This window comes from Rhagoletis pomonella, unplaced genomic scaffold, assembly GCF_013731165.1.
Source record: "Rhagoletis pomonella isolate Grant_MI unplaced genomic scaffold, Rhpom_1.0 Rhpom_scaffold_00006, whole genome shotgun sequence".
NCBI classification, from domain to species: Eukaryota; Metazoa; Arthropoda; class Insecta; order Diptera; family Tephritidae; genus Rhagoletis; species Rhagoletis pomonella.
The window spans coordinates 62,494,911-62,522,447 of record NW_023458560.1 but is presented as its reverse complement, the minus strand read 5'-3'; the positions used below and the strand labels follow the sequence as shown (position 1 = coordinate 62,522,447).

Here is a 27,537-nt window from a genome sequence, read left to right as displayed (position 1 = left end):
CCCACCTATGCCCCAATTGGGCCACACTTAAACCAGAGAACGTTTATGAATGAGAAGGCGCATTTCCAGTGACCGTTTTTGTTGCGCAAAAATTTTGGGGTGCAGTCGGCCAAATATACCACTCGTCGACAAAGTGCACCACTCGACCGACGGTGTCGGCAGAGAAGTGTCGGCTGCCACCATACCAAAAATTTTTCCGTGCCACCACACTTCGAGCAAATTTACTGTAGTTCAAAGCAAAATGAAAAAATAAGAACGAAAAAGGAAAGAGGAACAGAAATATAATAAGCAATAGGCAGAGGGGGTGCTTGCGGAGGCAGGCGCGTGCTTGTGTCGGATAAAAACAAACTCTAAAATAAAAATGGAAGTCAGAACCAGAGAACGTTTAAAACAGAGAAGCAGCAGCACGCTACTCGTTGGTATTTTGTAATAGAACAGAAATCGTCTAGAAGCTCACCACGTTAAATTTTTAACATCGATAGCTCTAGAAGCTCACCATTTTTTAACAGCGTGAGCGCAGAGCGGCACAAAATAACAGAATTTGAATAAATTAGCAATTGTGAAATGTTATTTTTGTGCACGTTTATATCTATCAACAAAAATGACTTTTGATAGTTATTTTAATACCACTTTCATTGAATTAAATCGAAAACATTAATTAGTTATTACAAACAATTTCTGGGTAAATTTTGGGAAAACGTTATTTTCATAAAAATTCCAATTAACTAATATAAATTTGCGAAAATTTTGTAAACCATATTTTCGTCCACAATTAGTAAATTCTTCATTGAAAATATTTTAAACACGCTAAAAGGCAAGCGCATAAAAATGTTTGTAAATACATATACATACCTATGTAGATGCATTTATATGTATGCACTTATGCAAATAAACAAATGCTGCGCGGTTAAAATTGTTTCGTTATTTTTTTGTATAAAAATATGGTTCATGCTTTATCAAAACCACATAAGTTAAACTTTATACAAAACTTAGAAAAATTCAACAAATTTTCGTCTAAATTTTGACCTTTTTAAACTGAGTTTTTAGAATGATAGATCGGTAGAAAAGCAAGTGCAAGTTTTAAGCGGCTAAAAAATCGCGTAGATTTTTAATGATTTTTTGTTGCGGACGGCTTGTACTTTTTACCATATACATAAAAGCGATTTCTTGTAGAATAAAATGCGCAAGACCGTTTGCAAACCAAATAATAAAACAAAAAATAAATACTATATTTTATAAATTACACCTGTTATATGCATAAAACCGCAAAATACGTCGGAAAAAAATTCATTAAAAATTAAAGCGATCTTTTATCCGCTTAAAACTTTCACTTGTTTCACTAAAATTACATACATAACCAATCTATCTGCGTACCCAAAACTTTCTAAAAATTTATGGCCTTATTCATAAAACATAAAGTAGGTTTAAAGAGCTTTATAAATTGACGTTTTCATACATTTTTCAATTTATAAACCTTTTATAAAGCTACTTTACTTTTAATGAATAAGGCCATTCGATTAAAACGTAGAAAATTTAGATCAACATTTGTTGAATTTTTCTACGTTCTGTATAAATTTTGAAAGTTTGACTTATGTGGTTTCGATTACTGCATGAACCATATTTTTATAAAAAAATAACAAAAAAATGTTTACTTGAAAAACATTGTATATATTATGCAAAAAGGAACCATACAATCACTTTTGATTGCCCGTGTATGTACGTATGTGTGTCTAACAATTTATGGCTTGTTATCAAAATACCGATATTAACTTATAAACTTAATATTATATAGTACAAATGTGTTTATAAAATTAATTTCATTAAAGTTATTTCTGCAATCAAATTTTCTATTCATGCAAAAAGCCAAACGCATAAATTTGTACGTACATATATACACATGCCTTTGTAAATATGTAGGTATGTAATGTATGTATGTAACATATATATGTACATACAAATGTACGATTGGTCCAAGAACGATAGAATACAAGATTGCGCCAATCAAGCTGAGAGCAACTGGCCATGACGTCAATAAATACCAGAATGAGAGAGCAAGACGAACTCGACAAGAAAAAGAGGAAGCATCGAACAAAAGGCAGTATTGCCAAGTTTTGAATTTGAAAAAGCACCAAATTTATATTGGTGTATCTTACGGACTTTATATACATACATAATTTTATTGTAAGGATGCCGATTCAAATTAATAAAAATTAATGTTTCTTGCACGACGGTCGATTTCATCTGGCATGATTGAAGGTGCTGCCACATATTTTGTAGTCGCTTATGTCACTGTGCCATGATTTTGTTAAAATTTTTGTAAACTGGCTTACCACACTTACAATTGCTATAAATTTTGCTTCCAGTTTTTTAAGATTTTCTAATTTGGTGTCTTCAAACTAAAAACAAAAACACCAAAAACGCACCATGCACGAAACTCAAAAATTTTAGCGTTTTGAATACCCACTAAATTTGGTGCGAAAAGCATAAAGTTGGCAACAGTGAATGTAAACAAAAGTATTTAATGACGTCAGCGATTGGGTGGATGCTGTCAAATCGACGAAGAGAGGGTTAGCGGTCCGCGAATGGCGCGACCTTTATTTTCTGGATCGTGCGATTGGTCGGCTTTCGTCTTCCCCTCGCCGCTCCCATCAACACACAAATTATTCAATTTCTGCGAATCGGCACCAGATTGGCACGTGCGCGGAACCATTAACCCCATGTTTGCGAAATATTTAGATTTTCGCATAAGTTTGCATTTAATAAAGCAATACTCGTACATTTTGTATGGTGAATAATATTAATTAATTTAAAATTCTGCATGTAACCATGTTCTCGACGATACATGTAACTTTCATAAAGATTAAACATAAAAATTGTGCTTCATTAACAGTTGGAACCAGCTGAAACCAAAAAAACTATGTCCGCAAAATGGGTTAAAAACCAACTGGAATTGACATTTTTTACACGCATACATGCATACATTCATATACACATGTACAGTGGAGTAGCACTAGGTTGAACATTGCATTGCTTGTACTTTGATGTGTTTGAATCTTTTATGGTACTGAAGATTTGCTTAGGGATGAAAAATATTAAAAATCGTTCGTGCATATATGTAAATATATTTTTATAAACGCTTGGAAGTATAGAAATTTTTAATATTAAAAAATAAATAAAATAATTTTTTTGTATATATATAAATTTTGTTCAAGGCACATTGACCCACCTGTACAAAAATTGTGGCGCGGCATGGACAAAAATTTTACAATTTCGGACCGTGGCTAAGTTGCCACGTTACATCTGTGAACCTCCGATAAAACCACATATGTTTGTGATTTTACAAGTTTTGATTTTATTAAAAAAAAATTAATGTATTTTGCTGCAGAAAACATACACTTTTATTTAATGTTTATTAAAATGACACTTTAAAATACTAGTTAATGATTGAAATATTGGTATGGAACAGAGAAATAGAGTGTTTTGTCAAAAATTACCAAAAATTACCAAAAATTGCCAAGATTCGAGATAACTTATTTTACTGGTTATAGAGAAATAGTTGCCACTTTTCACTTGGCTGGCCGAGATTTCTTCATTTTAAGATTTTAGAATTTTTGTGTCGGATTGACAAAGTTGCGCTTGTTGGTGATGAATTTGCGGGGAGATGTGCTGCGGTTGTTTTTATGAATGAATTTACTTGGCCTTGAGAAATATGCAAATGCGTTTATGAATGAAATAGTTATTGTTGTATTTGAGTATACGTGTAATTATGTGCATATATATGTATGTATGCTGCCGTGACTTGTACATATGTACATTTATATGCATGTTCGTAGTTTTTTTGGCAGTAATATGCACATACATATATATGCATGCAAAAACGTTATCAATTAATGGAGCATGTACATACGTATGCGTAGAAAATGCATTTTCATTTGACTCCAAAACTATTGGGGCATATTAGTAGACGAAATAAAGTCGACTCTTAAGTTAAAGTTTGTCAGCCCCAAATAAGAAGAAAGTTAGTATGTATGTACATACATATATGTAATATTATGTGCATGTGCAAGAACGTTATCAATAAATGATTTTGGAGTATGTGTATTGGGTACATGTGTACATATGTAAGTATGTACATACATATATACATTCAGATGCGATCAACTAATTAGCAACGAAATTCAATATGATATTGTTTGCAAATTATGTTTATTTATTTTTAATTATTTTAATTTAAAATATAATTCAATCTGTAACAAGAACCACAATAATAAAAGTTTAAAAGCTTGCACAAATTGCAAAAAAACGAATCAAACTTCAAGAAATGGTCATCCAAAGTTTTAATTAGAATATTTAAAAAATTTTCGGGTATGCAGTATTGTAGTCCATTCAATTATAGTATAAGAAAGTGCAAGTTTCAAGTTGTTAAAAATTACCATTGATTTTATAGATTTTTTTTTGTGGGGGTGTTGCTGTTTTTTTTTCATAAAAAAAAAATTGTGATCATGTGTTATATGGGAGAAAATGCGAACACCCTCCACAAAAAAAATTCTAAAAATTCAACGGTAATTTTTAATGACTAGAAACTTGCACTTTAGTGTACTTCATTGAATGGGCTACAAAGCTGCATACCCGAAAATTTTCTAAATTTCAAAATAAAAAAATTGAAATCTTGATAACAATTTTTTTTTGAAGTTTGATTAATTTTTATTCAATTTGTGCAAGCTTTTAAACTTTTATTATTGTGGTTTCTGTTATAGATTGAATTCTATTTTAAAGAAAATTATTAAAAATAATTATGTAGTTGATCGCATCTGTGTGTACTACAAGCATCCATATGCGCATGCCTAATAGGAAGAAAGTTAGTTGCAGCTTTTTTCACAGATACCTATTCCACTGAAAATGATGTGAAAAAGCTGTAACTAACTTTAGTGTCAACTTTATTTTGACCATGAATGAGCCCCATTATTTACATGTAATACGAGTATTGCAGTGAAAAATCATCATTCAACACATTGGTCCGTATGCATAAAAGCTAAGCAATTGCTTTTACTTAAAATTTCATAACTTTCACTTAAATTTATTTGATCAAATCGAGTAAAAGGTCTGAGATTTTAAGAAAAGGTGTTTGCTTAGGTTATATGCATATGGCATATTTTCTCGAAATAACTGTTCATAAAACTCAAACATAACTTTTCGAGAAAAACCACTTTGCTAACAAGTGCAATTGCTGCTTTTGTACGTTTTTGTCAATGTGTCCATCTTTAAAGTGAGTTTGGGAAAAAACTAAGGCACTTAGAAAACTGGAGTTTGTTGCATTGAAAATAGCGCAGCAACTACAATAAGAATCGTTAAAAAAAAAAAAACGATTTTTGCGACCCAAATGCCGACGGCAAATCACCAATGAGTTTGCATATTTGCATAGCTTTCACATATTTATTAGATAACAAATCTACGTTTTGGAGTTAAAGCATTCCCTGGCATATGTTTTAGTAAATTAATTTTCATTAATTTAACCAAGAATTTTAATCTTTTTTTTTTATTAAATCAATGCCGCGAAAAAGAAAATCCAAACCAAAATACTTAACATTGATACAAATTAACAAAATTGTATCTCCGCTCAGCTCTGTTAACTTGCCGCTCAGATCTGTTAATTTTCCGCTCTCAATTTTCGTTCGAGTGGTGAGCTTCTAGAGCGATTTTGGTAGTGTTTGACAATTCACACGGCTATTCGTAATTGCTGCTTCTCTGTTTTAAACGTTCTCTGGAAACTACAAACCACTCGCGTCAATTTACTACCCACCTCTGGTTTATTTATTCGTCATTGTTGATAGCGAAAAAAATTTACATATGTGATTATGATTTCAATTGCAGTTCCTTCTCAATCATTCGGTTTCTGTTTTATGTTTTGCATGCTGAATTGAATAATTCAATTGACAAAAATAGCCAGCATTGCTATGTATTAATCATTCGGTATTTACAACCAGCGAACCGCTGCAATTGCTTGCGTCAAAATATTTACTTACATATGTATGTTTGTAACCGTAGCGTGGTATACTTTTTCTTACATAATGCATTTGTGCATAGAACAATAAACTGCATTATTGAGTTGGTGTGTCCATGAACGTTAGGCTAATTGACTTAAATTAAAATGTTTTGGGGTAACTAGCTTAGCATGTATGTATACATATGTACATAGTACATAGTCGTCATAGATGTAATTAAGAGGAAATGCATAGTATTTACGTTTCAAAAATCAAAGTTACATGAACTTAATAAAAATTTGCATATAAGCATGGGCCCTCACTCAACGCCTTTTTGTTTCTTTATGCATTTTTTTTAGTTAAAAAAAAATATTTGGTAACAATTCTTTTGGCAATACAAAATTATACACAGCAGCAGAAGTTTACTTTACTTTTTAAGACAACATTACCTACACCTTTTACATTACCATTACCGTTGACGTTATCTTTACCATTACCACGACCATTATTAACATCATTACGATTATTATTACCATTACCGTTATCAACACCATTACCATTTACAATGCAACTACTATTACCCTTTCCCATTAAAATGACGACGTCATTACCATTACCATTATTTACTATTTCCTTTACCATTAGCATTACCATTACCATTACGGGTACGACTACCGTTACCTTTACCATTAGCATTACCTTTACCATTACCATTACCATTACCAATAATAGCAATACCATTACCATTACGATTACTATTGCCACTAAAATTACTATTACTATTACCATAACCATACCAATTACAATTATCATTACCAACATCATTCACACAACAATAACGTTATTTCTACCATTGTCTTTAATAATTTAATTATAAACGCCTATGATCTAAGCACATACATACCTATCTCTGACTGTGGTTATTCCAGAGTGACCATTTACTGTCCTGCGTGAAGGTTTCATAGTTTCGCTTCCGTTATAGCTGCCAAGCTGGCGAAAAAGCGAGTCCCCCAAGTACTTGAGTTTTGCCTTGTCTGGAGAGCGAGACATTGGCATCGGAAAGGGTTAAACGATTCCTTCTCTGCCAGCGTTGGAACTTCTCAGTTCATTAATTGTTAAGCCTTGACCATAAAGGCCTCGAGACTTCACACTCGCGACTGTCGCCTCTCGATTGCTCCACCGAGCATTTGTTAGGGCTGTGGTGTACTCGTAAATTTACCTCAGCGATCATTAATCAGTGGTTTTAGAGGATTATGTATATGCTCCGTTGAGCTGCATTGATTTCATATATCTCCGTACCAAGTTCCAGTTCTCTATTATGGACACTTCCAGAGATATGCAGGTTGAAATATTCGCTTTATATGGAAGGTGCCCTTTCCAATAGCCCCACTTTTTTTACATGCGACTATGCGATTGATTTTATATATTACGACCCTCGTGCGACATGTGAAGCATTCCCGTACAGACTCGATCCTATTACATACATCGTACAGTAAGACATTTTTCTTAAACCCTGACTAGTTCTTATGATGAACTGAGGTTTTTAAATAAAACAAAAACAAACCTGACAAAATTATAGCATTTTTAATTGGTAACACTTCGAGTGCCTACCCCTGTATATATGTACAAATAGATTTTTTATTATTTATTTTTAATAAAATTAAATACCCTACAGCCGGTTTCACGAGCAATTTAATTTTAAAATGCTTTTTCTTTTCTGTCAATTTCCATATAAAATTCAAATAAAAACTAGTAATTTTTAGCAAAAAAAAAACGGACTTCAACTCCCATATAAAATATATATATATATATATATATCTCATGATCCGCTGATCGGATCTTAACCAGATTAGTATGGGACCACCTCTGAGACACTACCTTTCCGATGCAAAAAGAATTATCGAAATCGGTTGACGTGGTCCAAAGTTATGCGGTAACATACATAAAAAAAAAAAAAAAAAAAAAATTTTCCGACGAACTGATAACCTCCTCCTTTTTTGGAAGTCGGTTAAAAATTAAAATTATTTTTCATTAAAATTGGTTTCGTAAAATTGGCTGTTAGTATTCCAAGAATTCCTTAATTTTTTAGGGTTACAGTTATATGTAAAAAAAAAATTGCCCATATTGATTACGAATAAATTTACTATTGCTATTACCATTATAGAAATGCAATAAGTTTTAAATTTAAATTAATTATTTCGTTAGAAGTCGGCAAGCTCTTAACCCTAATCATTCAATTAAATGTACTGCATATACTGATCGCTTTGCTAGCTCAATGCATTAATTTAATAATTAATTAGTTAAATGACAGCGAACACATTCTTTATTAAGACTGTTTGTATGTCACTAATATGAGCACGCGAAAGCTGTCATTTGGATCATTTTTTATAATTTACAGGTTATGTTGTATACATATAAATCAATGGTCTTATTTATGTATGTATGCATGCGTAATATGTAGTTAGATTTAAACAAATTATGGTATTTTTTTACCGATAGGATTTTACATAAAAACTTACATACATACGTACATACATACCATTTCTCAGAGCCACGCGCCACAATCGCCACCAGATTTCACTTAGGCAAATTTCGACAAGTCAATAACCGAAGTAGATAACAGCGACATAAAAGTGTGGGTTAATGCAGTTATATGGTCAGCGAAAGAGCGTAATGCTTGAAATACAATACCGGCGAACGGCAAACTTCGCCGAAATGGGCGATGCTGTCGTTCACCGTTCGCCGAGCTATTTCGCCTACTTAAACAGAATTAGAGCGGTAGCGAAAACAGCTGATCCCATTTGGTCGCCTTTATAATTTGGGTGACCATATTTAGAAAAAACTAAACCATATTTAGAAATGAGGAAATGATAACAAATATAAATGTAAAACAAAGAAAGATTATTATAAATAATTTGTTTCAAGCCAGATTTAATGAATCCACAACTATATTTTTCAAACAAAAAAAAAAATCGTGTTTAGGTTGTTTTCTTTAAAACTTTGAAAGCAAAAAACAAATACGGCCACCTTTGGCACGCACAGCTGTCATCGCCCAGTAGGGCGATAGAAATAAATCTATCGCCATGAAACGCCGCCAAGCGAACTTCGCATTTCGCTTTGGCTGTGTTCAATTTCATATGCTTGCGGGTGTTCTAATTTTGACAGTGCGAATTTCGCTGTGGTGAGTTCGCCGTTCGCCGGCATTGTATTTCAGCTATAATGCTGATTAATTATTCAAATTTTCGCAGCCAAATCTGTAATGTAGTACAATAAAAAGGACAAAATTGCAATTGCATTAAAAGTGTGCACAATATTCAAAACAAATGACTGTCTTAATATTTACTTAGTTATTCTTAAAATACTTAAGCTCTCTTAACCCAACGAACTTGCCATTAACAAGCTTACTTACTGTGGATTTTTCTTACAGCGAAGTTACAGAAGGTGCCTTACAAGTATGGCGTGCGTTGCCCGAGCGTATACGTCAGGATCCGAGCTTAGCATCGTTTCGCATGGAACATGAGCGTCTACATGGCGGTAAGTATAAACAAAAAATTAATTAAAGCCACGAAAGCTACTTAAGACGCATGAAAATTGAAGAGGTCTTGAACCATACCAGATAGACAATCAACAGCAATAAGTTTTGTATCATCTAAAGCTAAAATTACGGGAGCTGAAATTAATATCGACTATTCGTTTATTCGCTACCCCTAGTTTTTAATGTTATAGCGGCTCCACTAAGCCCTGCCTAAATCGGTTGGTCTATCAATGGTTACCATCGAGCTCAAAGAAGTTTGGTTTTTTCGAAAGGGTCATATCAAAGGGAGTTGGGTGTTTGCTAAGTGGGTTTAAAGGGGCAAGTGAAGAAGTAGTTGACATCGCATGTTCACATGTTCAAGCTTATCCTGCCACAATATCCAGATCGTAGCAGGGTCAGAGTAATGCTAGGTTTGACTAATGTATGATTTTATTTTGTACCATAGTACAAAGGGCGGCTTTCTGATTTATCAAGGAAGCTTGTTCTTCATCATTTAAGGGGAAGAGCACAGCTTGGTATGGTAAGGAAGGGCCGCGTGCCAATATCCACCTTAGACGAAAGATCCATATGACATTTTAGCTTTTGCGTAAGGAATGGCAAGCTAATGTGGGTTCGTTCGCCTTTGTAACCTCAGCAAAGGTTGATTTGGTCCTTTTGAAGGGAGTGAATGTGCTCCTCTGCTTGCCAGAGATGTTCTATGCTCCTCTCCCTTCTGCGTGAGACAGCCACACACTCCAGGAAGAGGTGAAATGGAGTCTCCTTTGCAGCGTCTCAGACATCTTAGTTTATCCTTAGGGAGGTAACCTATTTCTTTTATATTATACCCCCCCTAGTTAGCTTTTAGATTGACGGAGTCCCATAGTATTACGCGAATGCAGTTCCCTTAGTTTGGTATTTTCATTCCTCAGCGCTGCTTTTATCATGTTGGAGCCTATTGAAACGAACGGCTCCGGTCCTATCGGCCAGTCTGGTAGACCGATCCGTTTCTTCATTTCCATTGGCTTAAGTGTCTCTCAACACACTCCCGGACCACTGAGGCTTTGATCTCGAAGGATGAGAGCGCCTTGAGTGCCGACTGGCTGTTGCTTGAAATTAGGATCCTCTTATTTCGATACTTCCTTAAAAGGTTAATCTCAGCACACAGACTGATGGCATAGACTTCCGATTGATAGATGCTAGGCAAGCTTCCGAGGAGCACCGAGAGCTTCAATCAGGGGTCGTAGACGCCTGCTACAATCCGTCAGGAGTTTTAGAGCTATCTGTTTACCACTTTTCTCATCTGGACGTGCCTCTCCATAATAGTGGTACTCCAGGTCGCCTTGCTATGTGTTTCAATCTTCAAGTTGTTTTGAAAACTATTGTTATAGGCATGTAGTCCCTGGAGACCAAAACTAGAGGGAGTTGGGAGCCCAGCTTTTCCCTGTTACTGAACAGATGAAAAACCTAAGCTTTAAAAAATCCCCCTCTCGCAAAATTAACGAGAGTCCTCTTTGCAGCTCGTTCAACTGAAAGATGCATTGACTCAAGTTCCAGCATTACCTCCAGCTCCTGGACTCCCGTTTCCAGAGTAGTCCTGGAAGCTCAAGCCATCGCCCCATGTGTTACTACTGGTCGCATTATAATGATGTACATCCATCTTAGTATTCTTATAGTGCAACCCCAGGATTTTCCTGCTAAACGTGTGCACACCATCAGAGCTCTCGTAGCTTTGGAGGTGGTCGCCTTAACATGAGTCCTCAACAGGACTCCAGGTCCTCCAGGGTAAGTGCCAGATACTTCACTTCTGCCTGTTTTAGAATATATCAGCATAAAGGAGGTGAGACTTATCGTCCTGAATGACTTAGCAAGGGAATAGTCTCTCTTACCTACTTTCCCGATAAATATATACCTGGACCACTGCCACACCTCAGGAATGTGGGGCAGTGCTACAAATTTTCTCATCCTTCAACTACGAACATAGTACTATGTACCAGAGCTGTGTAAGTGTGAAATCATTTTCAATTTTAAATCAACAATTTTTTTCTATCCAGTTTTCATTACTTATTCTTCGCTTAGGATTGAGGTTTAAAATTTTTGAATTTTCCATTCCCTCAAAGCATTTATGAATTCACACATCAACATATTCATAGCAAGATTGAAAAAACCAATGCCCAATCAAAAAAAGGTTTAACACTGAATGAGTATTGAAAAGGCTGCAATCTTTTATGTGTGTGCATTCTTTAACTCAGTACCAATCATTAGTTCAAAGCCACCCTGGTAAATAACTTTTTGATAAAAAATGAAGATTTTTGACAATTGCTCAATTGTAATAATTCAAACCGGCGTTACCCAATTTAAGTTTTTTGGTAGAGGGGATTTTATATCATATGTTTGGGATTATATATAAAACAGTTGTATTAACATTTACGTTTTAAATATAATTCATGTTTTATCTTGAAAATGTTTAAAATTTACATTAAATTAGATAACTACTTCGCATAAGCTTTACATTTAGGTTGATAAAATTTTAGTGAAAATATTTTAAAAATCTTAGTGTCTTTAATAAAAAAATAGCTCATCATAAAAATTGTATCGCCGTTCGGCGTCGGCGTAAGTTTGTAGGTCCCTTCCATTTGTGTGACAGCAAAGGCGCACGCTACAAATCGGAGGAGAAGCTCGGCCAAAACTTAGCAAAAGTGTCAAGGCCAAAATATGATTATTATAAATAAATTTAGTTTCAAACAGGTCGCAACCCTCAAAACCCTCAAAAGTATTCCCAATATTATTTAGTTGTAAACCCGCATGAGTCCGAAATTAACATTTTTTAGCAGAATTTCCAGATTTTACCGGAAATCGTACATGGTTTTCTGGCAACTGAGAGGACAAATAAGATAGTAAGTAAGGTCATCTCTTTGTCAGAAGCTACCTGGTGGTAAATTCTGGTAAATGTGTCAAAAGATCCGATATAGTGTGTTTGACAACCAAATTGTAAACAAAATAGAAGTGCACTCTGCTAATGCATGTTGAAAAGTAAATAATTCCTTGCTTGAGTGGATGCTAATGAGTTTTGGTTAAATTACAAAACGCTTAAAAAGGTATTAGCCGTCATTTTATGTTTAAAAACTTTAAAACTTTAACACATTACCACCATATACTCTATATGTGGTTGACGATTGAACTAAATCGTTGTTTATTTGGGTAAGATTAAAATATATTTTACTATTCAATATTGGAGTTGGTGTGAAACAAAAATTAATAATTTATTGTTATGTATGCAAATGAGAACTACAATTCTGAGCTTATTGAGCATCTCTTAGTCAAAAACAAAGGCAATTTTGCTTGATCAAGTTTCGAATCTAAGAAGAAAATGTTTTTAACAAACAAAAGGTTAATAATAAAATTTGAAGGATTTAAGATATTGCGTATGGTAGCATGAAACGTCACAATCTTCTTAATTGTCAGGCTGTTGATATGGCTACGAAAAAGTGACAATGGAAACACATAGCTGAAGATTTCATACTTACAGTGGGATAAACTTCAAACCTCTAATATAAATTAGTTAAATTTAGTTATTATTTTTTTTTATCAATTTTAAGTTTTCGTTTGGAACAATTTTCATGAGCTTATCCATTAGGAGATCTCTTTGGTAAATTACCGTACATCCGATATCTATTGAAATTTTGACATCCTCACTTTTTGGAAAAAGAAGTTCAAGATACAAGTTTATGTGCAAAAAATAAATTAAACAATAAAAGTCTCCTTATATTTATGGAGCTTAAAATAGAAAAATTTTTATTTCATTACCCAGACTTTATGAATAGCCTACTCTATAAGTAATAGTAGAAATTCCGAATTAGTAAGTTCAGTCAAGACGTCATTCAAAAGTTTTGAAGAAAATCACTTTTCTCTTTTGTGAAAATTTGGGACTATCTTATGCGAGTATTGTCGACAAAATGTTAGTCTATGAATGACTAAAAATTAACGAATAAATGGTTAATCGCGATTAATGATTAAAATTAATTAGGCGATCGCAGTGGTGTAGTGGTTAGAAGTGCGCACTACCATTCCGCAGGGTGAGCGTCCGAGCCCAGTTCCGGCCAACAAAAAAAAGAAAATTTTTTTGTAATAGTGGTCGGCCCCCGGCAGGAGTTGGCGTAAAACTGTAGGTCCCTTCCCTTTGTGCGACAACATCAAGGCGCATGCCACAATCGGAGGAGTAGCTGGGCCAAACACTAACATATGTCGATGGTCCTCTGCAATAACGGCGCAATTCAAAATTTCAGGTTTAGATAAATACATAATTTGAAAGCTTACAGTATGACTGCATATAATCCGGAATAATTACGTTCCAAGACATATTATTGCTAAATTACGAAACAAAAAATCTTTAATTGGCTCTACTGAAATATATGAAATTTTTAGTTGTGTCGATATGTAAGCGCCTTTCTATTATTATTAGTAATCATCAACACAATTTCAAATTACATAAACCCAGTCACAGCCCTTTTTTGTATTCAACGCTTCCAGAAATCACATAATACATAAAATAAATAAAAGCTGTTTTGATTAATATTACATAAACTGGAAACTGTTAAAAATAAGTGCGCTTGAGTACATAGATTAGAACCCATTTAGTTCCTAAAATGTCTGTTTGCAACACATAACAATAAAAATGCACATCAAATAGCTAAGAATGATGAAGGAAATCGTTTCAGACATGCCTGTTTAACTGGCCGTGCGTTCTCAAAACAAACACATGTTAATTAAGGGACTATTCAAGTATTATGTAACCACTGGGACGCGGGGGTCTTGGTTTGCTTATTTTTAATGACAAGGGGCAACATTTCTTCAAATAAGTAAAACATTAATTACATACGCACAAATTTTGCCTGCAATTTCGATCACAATTGAACACTGCACTTCACTCTCGTTTCGAATTTTCGAAAGCGTTTTTTAAGCTATTTATGGGCTTAACACTTCTTGTGGGCACTTGATATTGTAAAAAAAATATGCGCAATTCGATCCCTAACTACATTTTTTTTGTAAAGAACGCCCGTTTGCTTTAAATTTGAAAAATACAATTATTTTTTTTATTTTGTATACATCTGTCATTTGTTACAAATGAAGAAAAGTCCAAGAGTTGCCAAGTATAAATATCTTTATATCTATTTATTAAAATAATAATTTACAATAATAATTTATTTAATTAATACTTTATTAAAATACAAATTTGAAGTGCAAATACATTTGTAAAACTGTTTATCACAAAATGTTATTAATTGTTTGCAAGCATACTATAGTTTTCATGCATTTTGAGAATAAATAATCTAATATGTGTACATATATATCGTCGTTTAAAGTACAAAACCGCGTATCGTCATTCTGCAAAACCGTGTGACTGACATTGGCTGCCAAAAATTGAATTTGCTCACAAAAGCTCTTGGCTCAATTCTTATCCATTCGTCCTGAAATATACTAGCCAGAAATACGTTTGCTTTATAAAAAAGATAACCATTTTGAAATATGGGTGACTTTACTCTATAGAAAATAATTTATACAATTACGCGGTTTTGCATTTTTTGATACGCGGTTTTGTACTTTAAACGACGATATGTATAGCATGTACTTACGGCGGCCGCCGTAGCAGAGTGATTACATGTGCGTACTTCCACTCCATAGGACCATGGTTAAATACCTGGTCAGATCATAACCCAAAATAGCAGTCGTCCTTCGGCACGCAATGGCAAACCTTCGAGTATATTTCTGCCTTAAAAACTCTTCTTATAAAATCAGAACTCATGCCTCAAGTTTGAGCAGAAGTTCGGCCAAACACTTAGAAAAATATTTTAGCACCAAATATTTATTTGTTTACTTATTTTGAGGGAGATGGCAATCTTCTGGTTTCACATTTTGAGTACAAAAATTTCAACCCTGATACAACAAATAGTATTAGTACTGAATGATATTGACAGATTGCATTCCCATAAACGTCCAATCATACATGAATGAGTTCTCTTTTTGCATTCACATTCTCTATGTGAATGGGTGTCAACCATTCCATAACACACTACATATTTTGTGTTTACAATTTGTAACCAATCTCAAGAGTGGTTGTTAAATTTTTTAAATCAAACAATCACATTTTTGAAACGAAAAAAATGAGAATGCACAATCAATTCATTCAATCATTACACAGCTCTGCTATGTACATACATATGTATGTAGTTCAACTGCTTTCCTTCATCTTCTAAAGCAATAAATAGAATTTAAGTACCATTTTTTATTGCTTCAACGCGTAATTGTAATCATTGTTTTATTATGTACGTGAATTTTCCATCCCAACCATGACCGCTATCCGCGACACTCGGAACCATGTAATGACATGGAGTTAAACCCATAAATATACAACACCTACGCTGCTTTAAATATGTCATACGTGTTGACGATGATGTCTGGGTGCAAACATCCTTCGGTTCGGAGCACATGGTTGAGAAACAAAAGCACGGGCGCCCACGAACTCAGTGAAAGAACCAAGTGCAGTATATGGGATGAACACCTGCCACACCTTCACAAAAGAGAGAGGAAAATAGCGAAGTTTCTTGGCCTCGGATCAAACCGACAAATAAGAATAAAAAAGAAGAACTCTATTTAATTTCGTATAAGGAATCTTTTTGTAAGATGAAGATTCGGAAGCCTATTCCCGCCCCTTAGAAACGTTATTAATCCAATGAAACCTCTTACGGTTTCTTTCTCTGTATTACCGCCTATTATTTCGTCGGTGCTCTACCTGTTCAGATGTAGTCTGTTTAAAGTGGCATCCACTAAGAAGCATTCCTTCTTAGTTTGTATATTTTTAAATAAATAGAAGAAATTGTTGCGTCGATTCACAATGTAATAAAACGAGGCTGTTCTCAACATAATAATAGGAGTGAAGAGTGTGGTGCCAGCGAAATGGAGGCTAGAGATGATTTCCCTCAGCCTTTGGGTGTGGTACTCAGCGAAATAGTGCGACGGCATCGGACCATGATTAGGAAGGAGGCGAAAACCTGTTATACCCTTAGTATAGCAAAATTTCTTGGGATATTGGCGTTGTTTATCTTTGTCTGAAGAATCGAACCATGAAAGACGATAATCTAAACACAGTTGAAGTGGCGAAAGTCGAGAAATACCTGGAACTAGAAAACTTGTCACATCCTGCACTGCTATTTGAACGGGAAGTTGCAGCAAAATGCACAGGTGCTAGAAGTGAAATAATGCATCATTTAGAATTCATTATGAGGAATAACAAAAAAACGTATCTACAAATCTACAATATACATACCCATGTGGGGCACTCATCTCATCTTATAACTAAGAAAAAAAAACAGCGTGAGTTCCAGGTTCTCATAAAATTTGATGTGCAACCATCTGTTTGCGGAGTGGCAAAGGATTAGGCGATAAAGTCACTTACATAAATACAGAGGTTAGGTTAGACATTAAAAATTATAATAATTTGATTCTGTCTGTTTTCATAACTACTTCGGGAACAGTGCAGCACTTTTTCTGTTTCATTTCGTTACTAATCTCGAACTACTCCGAAATTATCCCGAGCTAATCCCCTAATTGTCCTGTAGAGGCCCCGAAAAAATCGTGAACTTGTCCCTAAAGGATCACGAACAAGTCTTGAAACGGTGCCAAAAGTACCCTTACTAGTCCCGAATTGATCCTGAAATGGTCCTTGAAATAGTTCTGAACTAGTCCCGTCCTAGTCCCCAAATTAACCCGAAGAAAATAGTCCTGAAATAGTTCCGATAAGGTCGCTAATTAGTCCCAAAATAATGCAGAACTATTCCCGAAATGGTTCTGACCCAGGCTCGAAATGTTCCTGAACTAGTCTCTAACTGTTCCAGAACTAGTCACGAAATTATCCTGAAATCGCCAGAAGTTAGTCCAGAAATGTTCATATGTTCACACAAGAAGGAATTGCATATTTTCTGCTAAACTACACATGAAGCAGTTACAAATTTTCTGCTGGGCTAATGCAAATTTTAGCCATCCCGAGAGATGACATGTTTACTCATCAAAAATTTAATTTAGCGATTAAAAAGCACACAACTTTAGTCTACTTGCCATTATCCTAGTCCCGCATTATTCATTTTTAGAGGACACCAAATTCTAAACATAAATAAGCAATTACATTATTTTTTGTAACTCGAACACATTAAGCACTTAAAATCTTGCTTGCATCACTTCTTAGAGAGTTGTTATTATTATTATTCATACAAATTACATCTATAAATTCTCATCTCTCATTCGACGCCATACGAGTAATAAGTAATGAGGACATTCTTGTATGAGAGCAACGAAAAAATACGAAGTCACGTGCCAAAAAAAAAATCAAATTATACGCGCATGGCAACGCACAAAAACAATGCCAAGCCATAAACAAGGAAACGTGACGTGATTGAGCGACATAATCATCAATATGAACACTTGTCAAATGTCCACTGTCAATATTTTACTTATATACTATGTACATTGAAACAAGCTGCGATATATTTAGATATTTTCAACAAGTAACTACATTAGGGTGGTCCAAAAACAGTAAAGTCGGTATTGTAATGATATCACCCCTAAGATTGTTCAATATCAAAAAAAGTATACCCCCTTTTTTTTTGACACACGCAGACACACGCAGTTATTTATTATTGCTTTGATGGAAGCACATTTCTTTACCGTTCTGAATTTCCACCCACGCAGACTAACCCCTAACGCTTGTCCACTCCTCAGATTATTCTTGTTTATCTTCTTATTTATGTTCAATGCAAAAAGGAAATCAATTAAGTGGAGTGTTATGTGGTTTTGTAAAAAATATTGAGCATAAAATTTCATTTTAATTTTTCTCGTTTTTTTTTACTCTCGCACACAGACTTAGACCCCTTGCCTTCGCCGGATATGCCTGAACACTATGTTAAGGCGTCGAATGCTTTTACCAAGGTGGGCATCAATGTGACCAATGAGCTGGGACAAGTGCGCATACTGGAAGTTAGGTAAGTACTTACATGGCTATTCCAGGAAGTGGAAATCACATATTTGATTGGCTTATTGTATTCTATTGAGTTTTTCGGTTTTTTTTTAGGGACATGGAAAATAATGCCGACGATCATCATGACGAGCACGATGAACCACATTCGCGTAGGAGGGTGAGTTATTCTCTCATTAAGTCAGTTAGATAAGGAAAATATTTTGTAAGTAATACACTAATATGAACTAACATTCATTGACGTCAAAAAAAGGCGTGAGTACCGGTACTCATGAAATTTGAGGTGTAAACATCTTTGTATAAAGTTGCATAAATAAACTAAATAAATAAATAGACTAGGACAAATTAATAATAATTTCATTAAATTTTATTCACTTTGCCTGGACCAGTTCAAGACTTTTTCATATTGTGAAAAGTCGTGAGCTTGTCATGAAAACTGGAAATGCTCCCGAAATAGTCCTTACTAGCTCCAAAATCATCCCGAAACGCTCCTAGAATAGTCCTGAGCTAGTACCGAAGCGGTCCTAAACCCGCTCGAAAATGGACCAAAACTAGTCCATAAATGAACCAGAACTAGTCCTGAAGTAGTCTGAAATGGTGTAGAATTAGTCCCGAAATGGCCCCGAAATAGTCATGAACTAGTCCCGAAATGGTCCTGGACAGGTCCCCAAATTATTCCGAAGTGGTCCTAAAATAGTTTTGAACAGGCCCCTAAACGATCTAAAAAGTCGTGAACATGTCCCTAAATGATTTCGTAAAAGTATTGAAACGGTTCCGAAATGGTCCCTTATACTTTGCCCCATCTTACACGGGAGACTGTAAACCAGACCAGTGAACCGTAACATAAAATCGGACATGCCAGTGATGTGCACATGGAGAGCAAAAATTTTGGGTTCTAATCTTTCTGAAATATATACATTAGGGTGCATCACCAAAAAAATTTGCGGTTTTTCCACCGGAATTATAAAAAGTATTATATTTTAAGACTCTCGCCAAAATATTTCGGGAAAATATTATGATTTACGTGAAGTAGACCGATTTGCAAATCCCTCCAGAAAATATCATTATTTTGATTCCGTTGATAAAATTTTTAAACATTTCTATACAAACCTTTTAAGCGTAAAATCTTATGTTGAATTTCCTCTAGGCATTAAATGGCAAAAATGACAAAGTTGGGCATTAAAAAATAATCATGTCATACAATTTTTTAATGGCATACAATTTTTGTCATTTCAATGCCTAGTGGAAATTCGGATTATATCATATGAGGCGATTTTTTAAAAACAAATAATAATTTTTCAAAATTAATTTTATTTATACAAAACTAGATTTTTGGAGGTATTTTCAAATGGGTTCAGCTTAAGTAAATCTTAATATATTTCCGAAATATTTTGGTCTCAAAATATAATGCTTTTTATAGAACCGATGGAAGAACAATACTGATTTTTGTTTAGATAGAGAGTGATGCACACTAATGTACTTACGAACACACCATACCATACCACTTGAAATGTTTTGTTCCATCGAAAGTTAATCTATACGTTTTTCTTTCCATTCTTTTCCTTTTAGAAAATCCTGAAGTGGTTTAAAATTTCTGTGCTGTTGGTAGTTTGGGCTGTGTTTACTGCATTCCTAATGTCGACTACCGAACATGTCGACGAACTCAGACTGATTAGTGTTCCTAGGAGCGGTGAAGAGAAATGTAAGCACAAAATATTCTTACCCCCCTCCATTCATATAGAGATCGTTAATTTTTAAACAACCCCTCCACAGTATTCTCCGTAACGACCGCCACGCTATCGCGTCTTGGCCTGAAGTTAAAGGGACCTTTCCGTCAGCAAGAATCCTCCGATTCGGTTGGCAAAAACAAGAGTGCCTACTCAGCCGCACCAGCGCTGCATGCGCAGATACAACGAAAATACTACAATGCCAGCGGTGATGAAATCTACGTGGAAGATGCATCTACGGTTTGGAAATTATCAATGGTCTATCCAGAGGAATTGGATACCGTTAAGGAATCGTGGAAGGCCAACAATTATGGCATAACGCCAGCCGCCGAAGAACTGCTGCTGCAAGCCAACTACACACAGTTGAATTTGCGCTTCATCGCCAACATCGATAAGGAATTCCCACTGCAGCTGTGTATAGATGAGTCGCCCATCTACAAAAAGGAGGGTGTCATCTATGCAGCGATCGTCTTGTGTGGCTTGTATATAATGATAATTTGGGAAATTGTTAATCGTACCTTCGCGGCAATGATTGCCTCAACGCTGTCAGTTGGTATACTGGCGGCGCTCAATTCACGTCCCTCCATGGCGACGATAATGGGTTGGATCGATGTGGAAACGCTGCTGCTGCTCTTTGGCATGATGATATTGGTGGCTATACTCTCGGAGACTGGCATCTTCGACTATTTGGCTGTGTATGCTTATAAGGTAAGTGGGAGGGAGGTGAATGAAAGCGGGAAAACAATTGAGTTTCTGACTTAGTATATAACTCCCATTTTATGTGCTTTGCAGATTACGAACGGACATATTTGGCCGCTTATCAATTGCCTGTGTCTTTTTACGGCGGTACTCTCCTCTTTTCTGGACAATGTGACGACGGTGTTGCTGATGACACCAGTCACTATACGCCTCTGTGAGGTGATGTCGCTGAATCCGGTGCCTATTCTGATGTGCATGGTGATCTATTCGAATATCGGTGGTGCGCTGACGCCCGTAGGTGATCCGCCGAATGTGATAATTGCTTCGAATAATTTCATTGCAAGAAATGTATGTATTGGTAATACTAGCGAGACAATTCTGGTGAAGATAGTTGAAAGTCTTTGGAAGAAATTGAAAGACAGTAGGCAAGATAGTTTGAAAGATGTTTATTCTGGCACGAAAGTCTTACAAAGAAAAGCTCGCTTGCCAACTTTCATTATCAGAGATCCTTTGAACAGAAAGCACTTGAGCATATTCCAAATACATAAATACATATGTATGTATGTATAAGATTTTATTCGCGCTGCCGAGTGAGTAAAGCACGATCGGAAGTTTTTTGTTTAATTTATTATTTTTTTTATTTAAGATATATAGATAGACAATATATAGAAAAATATATGATATTTAATCATTTAATTTTTAGAAACTCATTTACAACCAATTTCACGAAACCAATTTAAGTGAAAAATGATGATTTAATTTTCTGAATTTATATGGAAATCGACTGAAAATAAGAAATAATTTTCCATTTAAACTTATTTTTATTTTTTGTATTTTAAATTTTTCTCTTTTTTTAATTTAGTGTTAGGATTTTTTAAAAAGAAAAATATTATTTGTTGCGCTTAATTTGATTTTTATAAACTTATATTTTTTCTTAATACTATTAATAGAATTTTTTTCCGCTGTGAATTAAATTTTCTTTTAATTTTTAGATGCTACTGTTTTAAAAAGTTGAGTATTTTTTAACTTCATTAAATTTTTTGGAATCTTATCTGATTTTTTTTTAATTATTATTTGTTTTAAGTTGATTTTCTCTTAATTTTTATATCTCAGTGTTATAAGAAATTTTTTTTTTTTTTTATTTCATTGAAGTTTTAGAAGAATATTATTTTTTTCTTTTGTAATTTTAATATTCGTTTAATTTTTAGATTGTATTATTTTAAAGAAAGGTATGATTTTTATTTAATTTTAGCAGAATATTTTTTTCTTTTTTTATTTATTTTTTCTTTCTTAATTTTATCTTGATATTTTATTGCTTTTAAAAGAAAACTATTTTTTAAGTTTCATTTAAATTTTAGAAACTTACATGTATATTTTTTCTTCTTTTCATTTGATTTTGTTATTTGATTTGCTTTTGATTTTCAGATTTTATTTTCTTAAAATAATTTTTTTGATTTCAGTTAATTTCTATTATCTTACTTATTATTTTCGTTTTTTTATTTTATTTCTTTTGTTAATTAAATTTTGTTTTAGTTTTAAGGTTTGATTGTTTTAAGAAAAGAAAAAATGTTTTTTTTTATTCCATTTAAGTTTTACAAACTTTTTTTAATTTATCTTCATATTTTTTCATATACATTTTTTTTTTGTTGATTAAATTATCTTTCAATATTTTGATTTTATTGTTTTAAAAAGAGATATATTTTTATATTTAATTTAATTTTTAGGAACATATTTTTTTCTTTCCTAATTTAATTAATGGGTTATATTATTTTAGGAAGAAAAATATGTTTTTTAATTTCCCTTAATTTTGGAAACATAGTTTTTTTCTTAATTTTTTTTTTTAATTCATATATCTTTTTGTTTAAAAAGTTATTTTATTTCATTTAATTTTTGGACATTTTTTAACTTTAATATTTTTTCTTTGCTTTTTAATTTAATTTAGTTTTAGGTTTTATTGTTCTTTTAGTTTGTAGTTTTTATTGATTCAGAAAGAAAAATATATATATTTGTATAAAAGACGAACAGAATAACGTTGAGATCTCCTCGTTAGCAGGTCTTTCAATTAGCCTTTCGAGAGACAGAAAATAGCTTTCAAGATTGTTCCCAGAATTGAGAATTGTCTTACGACGGACTTTTGTCTCTGCCCTGTACATCTAACTGTGATACTTATGGTATCTTTTCTTCCGAACGCAGGGTGTCAATTTTGCCATTTTCACGCTGCATATGCTGCCCGGTGTGATATTGGTGATGATACAGACCTATGTGCAGTTACGTTTTAAGTTCCGCAATACAAACGATTTACAATTCAAAGACTCGCCCGAGGTGGAGGAGCTGCGTCACGAGATTCACGTGTGGAAGCGCGCAGCTCAAAGTCTTTCGGCCTATTCGAAGGACGAGGAAATTGTACGTCAAACGCTGATGAAAAAGGTGAATCGCTTGAAGCATAGCTTGAAGAAACGTGTCTCGGAGGCTGGCGAACCGGCGCCCAACTACAAACAAACACTGACGCAGCTGCAGGCGAAGGTAGCACCTAATTTTTTTTTGTATCTTTTTTCTTTCACAAAACTAAATTATTTTCTTCCCTTCTTCACCTTTCGCAGTATCCCATTCGCAACAAGTCGCTGCTCATCAAATGCTCATTCGCTCTCGTCTTCGTGATAAGCTTGTTTTTCCTGCACTCAGTGCCCGAATTACAACGCCTCTCGTTGGGTTGGACTGCTCTCTTGGGTGCCATATTTCTGCTCATCTTAGCCGATGTTGAGGATATGGAAGCAATATTGGCGCGTGTCGAGTGGTCTACGTTGCTTTTCTTCGCCGCTCTATTCATACTTATGGAAGCTCTATCCGAATTAGGTCTCATAGAATGGATTGGCCAAATGACAGAAAGCATTATTTTGGGCGTGAGCGAAGGTTCTCGCCTAATGGTGGCGGTTTTAATTATACTTTGGGTACGTATAGCAATTTGGGTGATACTGATCTACCGTACTTGCATCTTGTTTTCCTTTTTTTGTTTAGGTTTCAGCCATAACCTCTGCATTTGTTGACAATATTCCACTAACAACGATGATGGTGAAAATCACAATTTCTTTGGCCGAAAATTCTGCGTTGAATTTGCCACTGCAACCACTTGTTTGGGCTCTGGCCTTAGGTGCTTGTTTGGGTGGTAAGTACTTTACGGAATATAATATAAGCACTAGCTCCCTGGGGGTTGGTTTTTTTTTTTGTGTTTCCACTTTTTCTACATACTAAATTTTTCGAACCTCATGAATGGTTTTTGTGTCCTTTATAGATTCCTTGATTCTTTCAGTACTGTTCGAAGCCTTTTGTGGATTTTGAAGATCTTATTCCGCCCTATGTTGAATATCGTCATCGTTAGTAAAAGTGACGATACGGCCATCGTCAGCCATGTTACATATGCGCTGACGATCGTCGACAATGACGATATTCAGCATAGGGCCGATTATATAGCCGTGTGCCAAGGAACGAAATTACGAAAGCGGCAGACGTCGTCACATAACTATTTGGGGCTGTATTCAAAGTGATATTCCAAATGTTTAGACCGCAGCCTTGCATCTTTTCACCGATGGGGTTGATAAGAACTGCGTGATGTAATGGTTAGCTTTGTCGAACTTCCTTTGGATCCAGTGTTCCGGTGTTGGCGTAAGTCTAGCCGTCCACCGATTGCTTCTTTTACTGGACTATTATTCCAATTAATTTTTACTTTGTAAGAACTCAATGGCTTTACCTTGCTTAGCTATCTATTTTATGGCAGTCGAGGTCCTTATAATTTGATCAGTATGCACGGACAATTTTGTGTACGCAGAGCTGACCCGATGAGCTGTGGTTCGCTGATTTGAGGTTGTTATTCTCAGGCGGCGACTTACATATCTTTAAGATGCCTTTTTGTCTTTCTCTTGCATTGTGTGGATTTCGAAGCTTACCCTGTTTGTGCAGGGAATTTCAGCCTGCGGTCACATTTTACTCGATTTCGAGTGGTATATTTGTGAGAAACACAACTAAGGATTTCTCTCCCACCTGTTCGGTGCTAGCGTTTTAACCATGATCTGGTTAAATTTCTTACGCGCTTTTATAATGAATTGTATTATGAATAGTACTACCCTTTTGAATTCCGGCTCCGATGATGAACGATAGTCCTTCGGCAATATCAGTTGCTTCTGATGACGGGATTTTAGTAGTCTTTCGAATAGTTTCCTTGTATCAAGCACGAAATGAGGTCGGAATACCTTTGGCTTAACTGTTTAAAACCAACTGCTACCATTTCCAGCTACCGAAAAAGATTCCTTCTGAGAGGAATGCATTATACATACGGTTACCATCCATCCTTTATCCTCTGTTTTACCCATCTGTCCTTTACAGTTTTTTTTTATTTAAAGTACGCATCCTGTCCTTTATTTCTTAAACCGCTCTGTAAATGAACTCCGACCTTATGGGGTTTGGTCAGCTCAGCATGCGCTGGGGGAAGACCTTGGAATGCAAGGTGGATTAACCCTTCTGAACACGATTAGATCGGAGTCGGTCCAGAGTGGTCTTCAGAATAGAGACGGGTGCGGGATATAGGGACCCGCGCAACCCATGATACTGATTTCAAAATGGCCGGGATGGGCGGTATCGGGAAGGTCTTAACAAATTTTTTCGGCCGGGATGGGACCAAAATCCGTTCCCGACTCTCCCAATAAAACCTGCGACCTCCACAAATTCAGAAAATCTACATTAAAAACGTTTTTATGTTTTATTGAGACGAAAACGAACAGTGATGTTAAAAAACTAATCGTATTTATTATTTAAAATTGATTTGAAAGACATGTAAATTAACCTCGGTGATAGATTTTGGGACCCACGGGACCTGCGGTACAATTCTGAAACACGACGGAATGAGCGGATTCGGGACTTCGAAATTTTATTTCTGGATAGGGGAACCTGGATTGAATATTTAGTTTCATGCCCATCTCTACTACCATCTAACTGTTCATTGCGTGATAGCTAAAAATGCGGTAAGACTGAATATCATCCATTACCCTTACTGTGTCAGCTGAATGGAGGATCGTGAAATGAAATCACCTCAACACCCGCTGCTCGAATGCCTTGCCTCTGTGAGCCTTAGGTTCAAGCACCTCGCGTTCCACTTTTTCTGCATTCCCGATGAGCGTTTTTCTTACAAGAAGTCTTATGTGTATTCCTCCCCCACTCCCTCTGCTTACATTCTTTCCCTAAATGTTCCGTCCTTTCTGTACCTTTTCCATTCCCCTCTTAAAGGTATCACAATGACCCTCCAACCCAAACTAAGGCGTTACTAAGCAAGCCGGCTATTTGCTAGTTTATCCTACGCCTGAGAAATATTGACAAGGTCCATGAGACTGCATTGACGGAAATTGGAAAAGTGGCTCATTCTTAAAATACGAGTACTTTAATAAACTCCGATCGGCGATAACATTTTTCAATCTTCCCCATAAAATCCTCAATCCAATTCGGATAGTTTCCTTAACCGCCATCGTTTTAAATACTTTTTTTCGGATTTCCAACACTTTATTTTCTACCTATAATATTTCACTGTTTACTCTAATATTCCCCTATTTCTCCACAGGCAATGGCACGCTAATCGGCGCCTCAGCGAATGTCGTTTGCGCAGGTGTAGCCGAACAGCATGGCTACAAATTCACTTTTCTCGAATTTTTCAAGTAAGTTGGCAACACTGACTATTAATTTATTTAAAGAATTAAAACAAATATATATCACTTTTCCATAGGGTCGGCTTTCCAGTTATGATTGGCAGCATTATTGTCTCCACTGGATACCTACTTTTCACGCATTGCCTATTCGCCTGGCACTGATCGACACCGCTTGCCTGAATTGGCAATTAATTGCAGTGAGAATACAAATACATACCTCGAATAAGAAAAGCATTGCAGGAATTACAACGTCAAGCGAAAAGAATAAAAATCGAGCTTTTAGCAACAATCACACTATTAGGTTTTGTGTCAACGCCGTTATTTGTATGTACATATATATAAGAGATATGTATGTAGTACACATCACCACTAGGATACGCATATAAAACATCCTTATGAGTAAATCAATTGAAACAAATTTTTTATTAGAAATATTTAATCTTTGTATTCTAAAAATTAACTTAGTGTGAGAAAAAGATTTTCTTATTGCTGCAAAGCGTCAAGAAAATTTATTTTAAAACTTTTAGGGAAAATTATTAAAAAAAATTTAAGAAAATTTAACGCTTTGTTTAACGTTTTTTGGTGTAAAAAATATTACGAGTATAAATATTAAATCGCAAAATTAATATCATTCTAAATAACAAACGAAGCATAAATTTAAGTGTAAAAACAACAAAAAACTTATAACTACTAATATTGAATTTAAAAAAGGGCAAACGAACAGAAATAGAAGAAGAAGCAGAAAAAAACAAAATTATTTTTACACCTGTTGTTACTTTAGTCAATAGTCTATGGGAAGTATGTAAAGCAGCAGCGTAGAAGCTGAATTGAATGTGATGCAAAGTATTTTGGCGCACCGAGCACGTATAATCCGTTGGCGTGCAATGTTGTGCATTAATTTATGACC

At 34.9% G+C, this 27,537-nt stretch overlaps 1 protein-coding gene and 1 pseudogene across 1 annotated transcript; one reads left to right on the top strand and one right to left on the bottom strand.

Annotated features, from left to right (window-relative positions):
• LOC118742025 overlaps positions 1 to 6,695 on the bottom strand; it is a 16,985-nt pseudogene extending 10,290 nt beyond the window's left edge.
• Positions 6,696 to 9,412: 2,717 nt separating this feature from the next.
• On the top strand, positions 9,413 to 27,176 carry LOC118741090 (P protein-like). Its single transcript, XM_036472925.1, has 11 exons — positions 9,413 to 9,515; positions 18,404 to 18,524; positions 18,614 to 18,677; positions 20,087 to 20,219; positions 20,291 to 20,952; positions 21,037 to 21,291; positions 23,137 to 23,466; positions 23,544 to 23,891; positions 23,959 to 24,106; positions 26,546 to 26,639; positions 26,708 to 27,176. Exons 1-11 carry the CDS (start codon positions 9,491 to 9,493, stop codon positions 26,790 to 26,792), a joined length of 2,265 nt encoding a protein of 754 aa, XP_036328818.1. The 5' UTR covers positions 9,413 to 9,490; the 3' UTR covers positions 26,793 to 27,176.
• Positions 27,177 to 27,537: the final 361 nt, after the last annotated feature.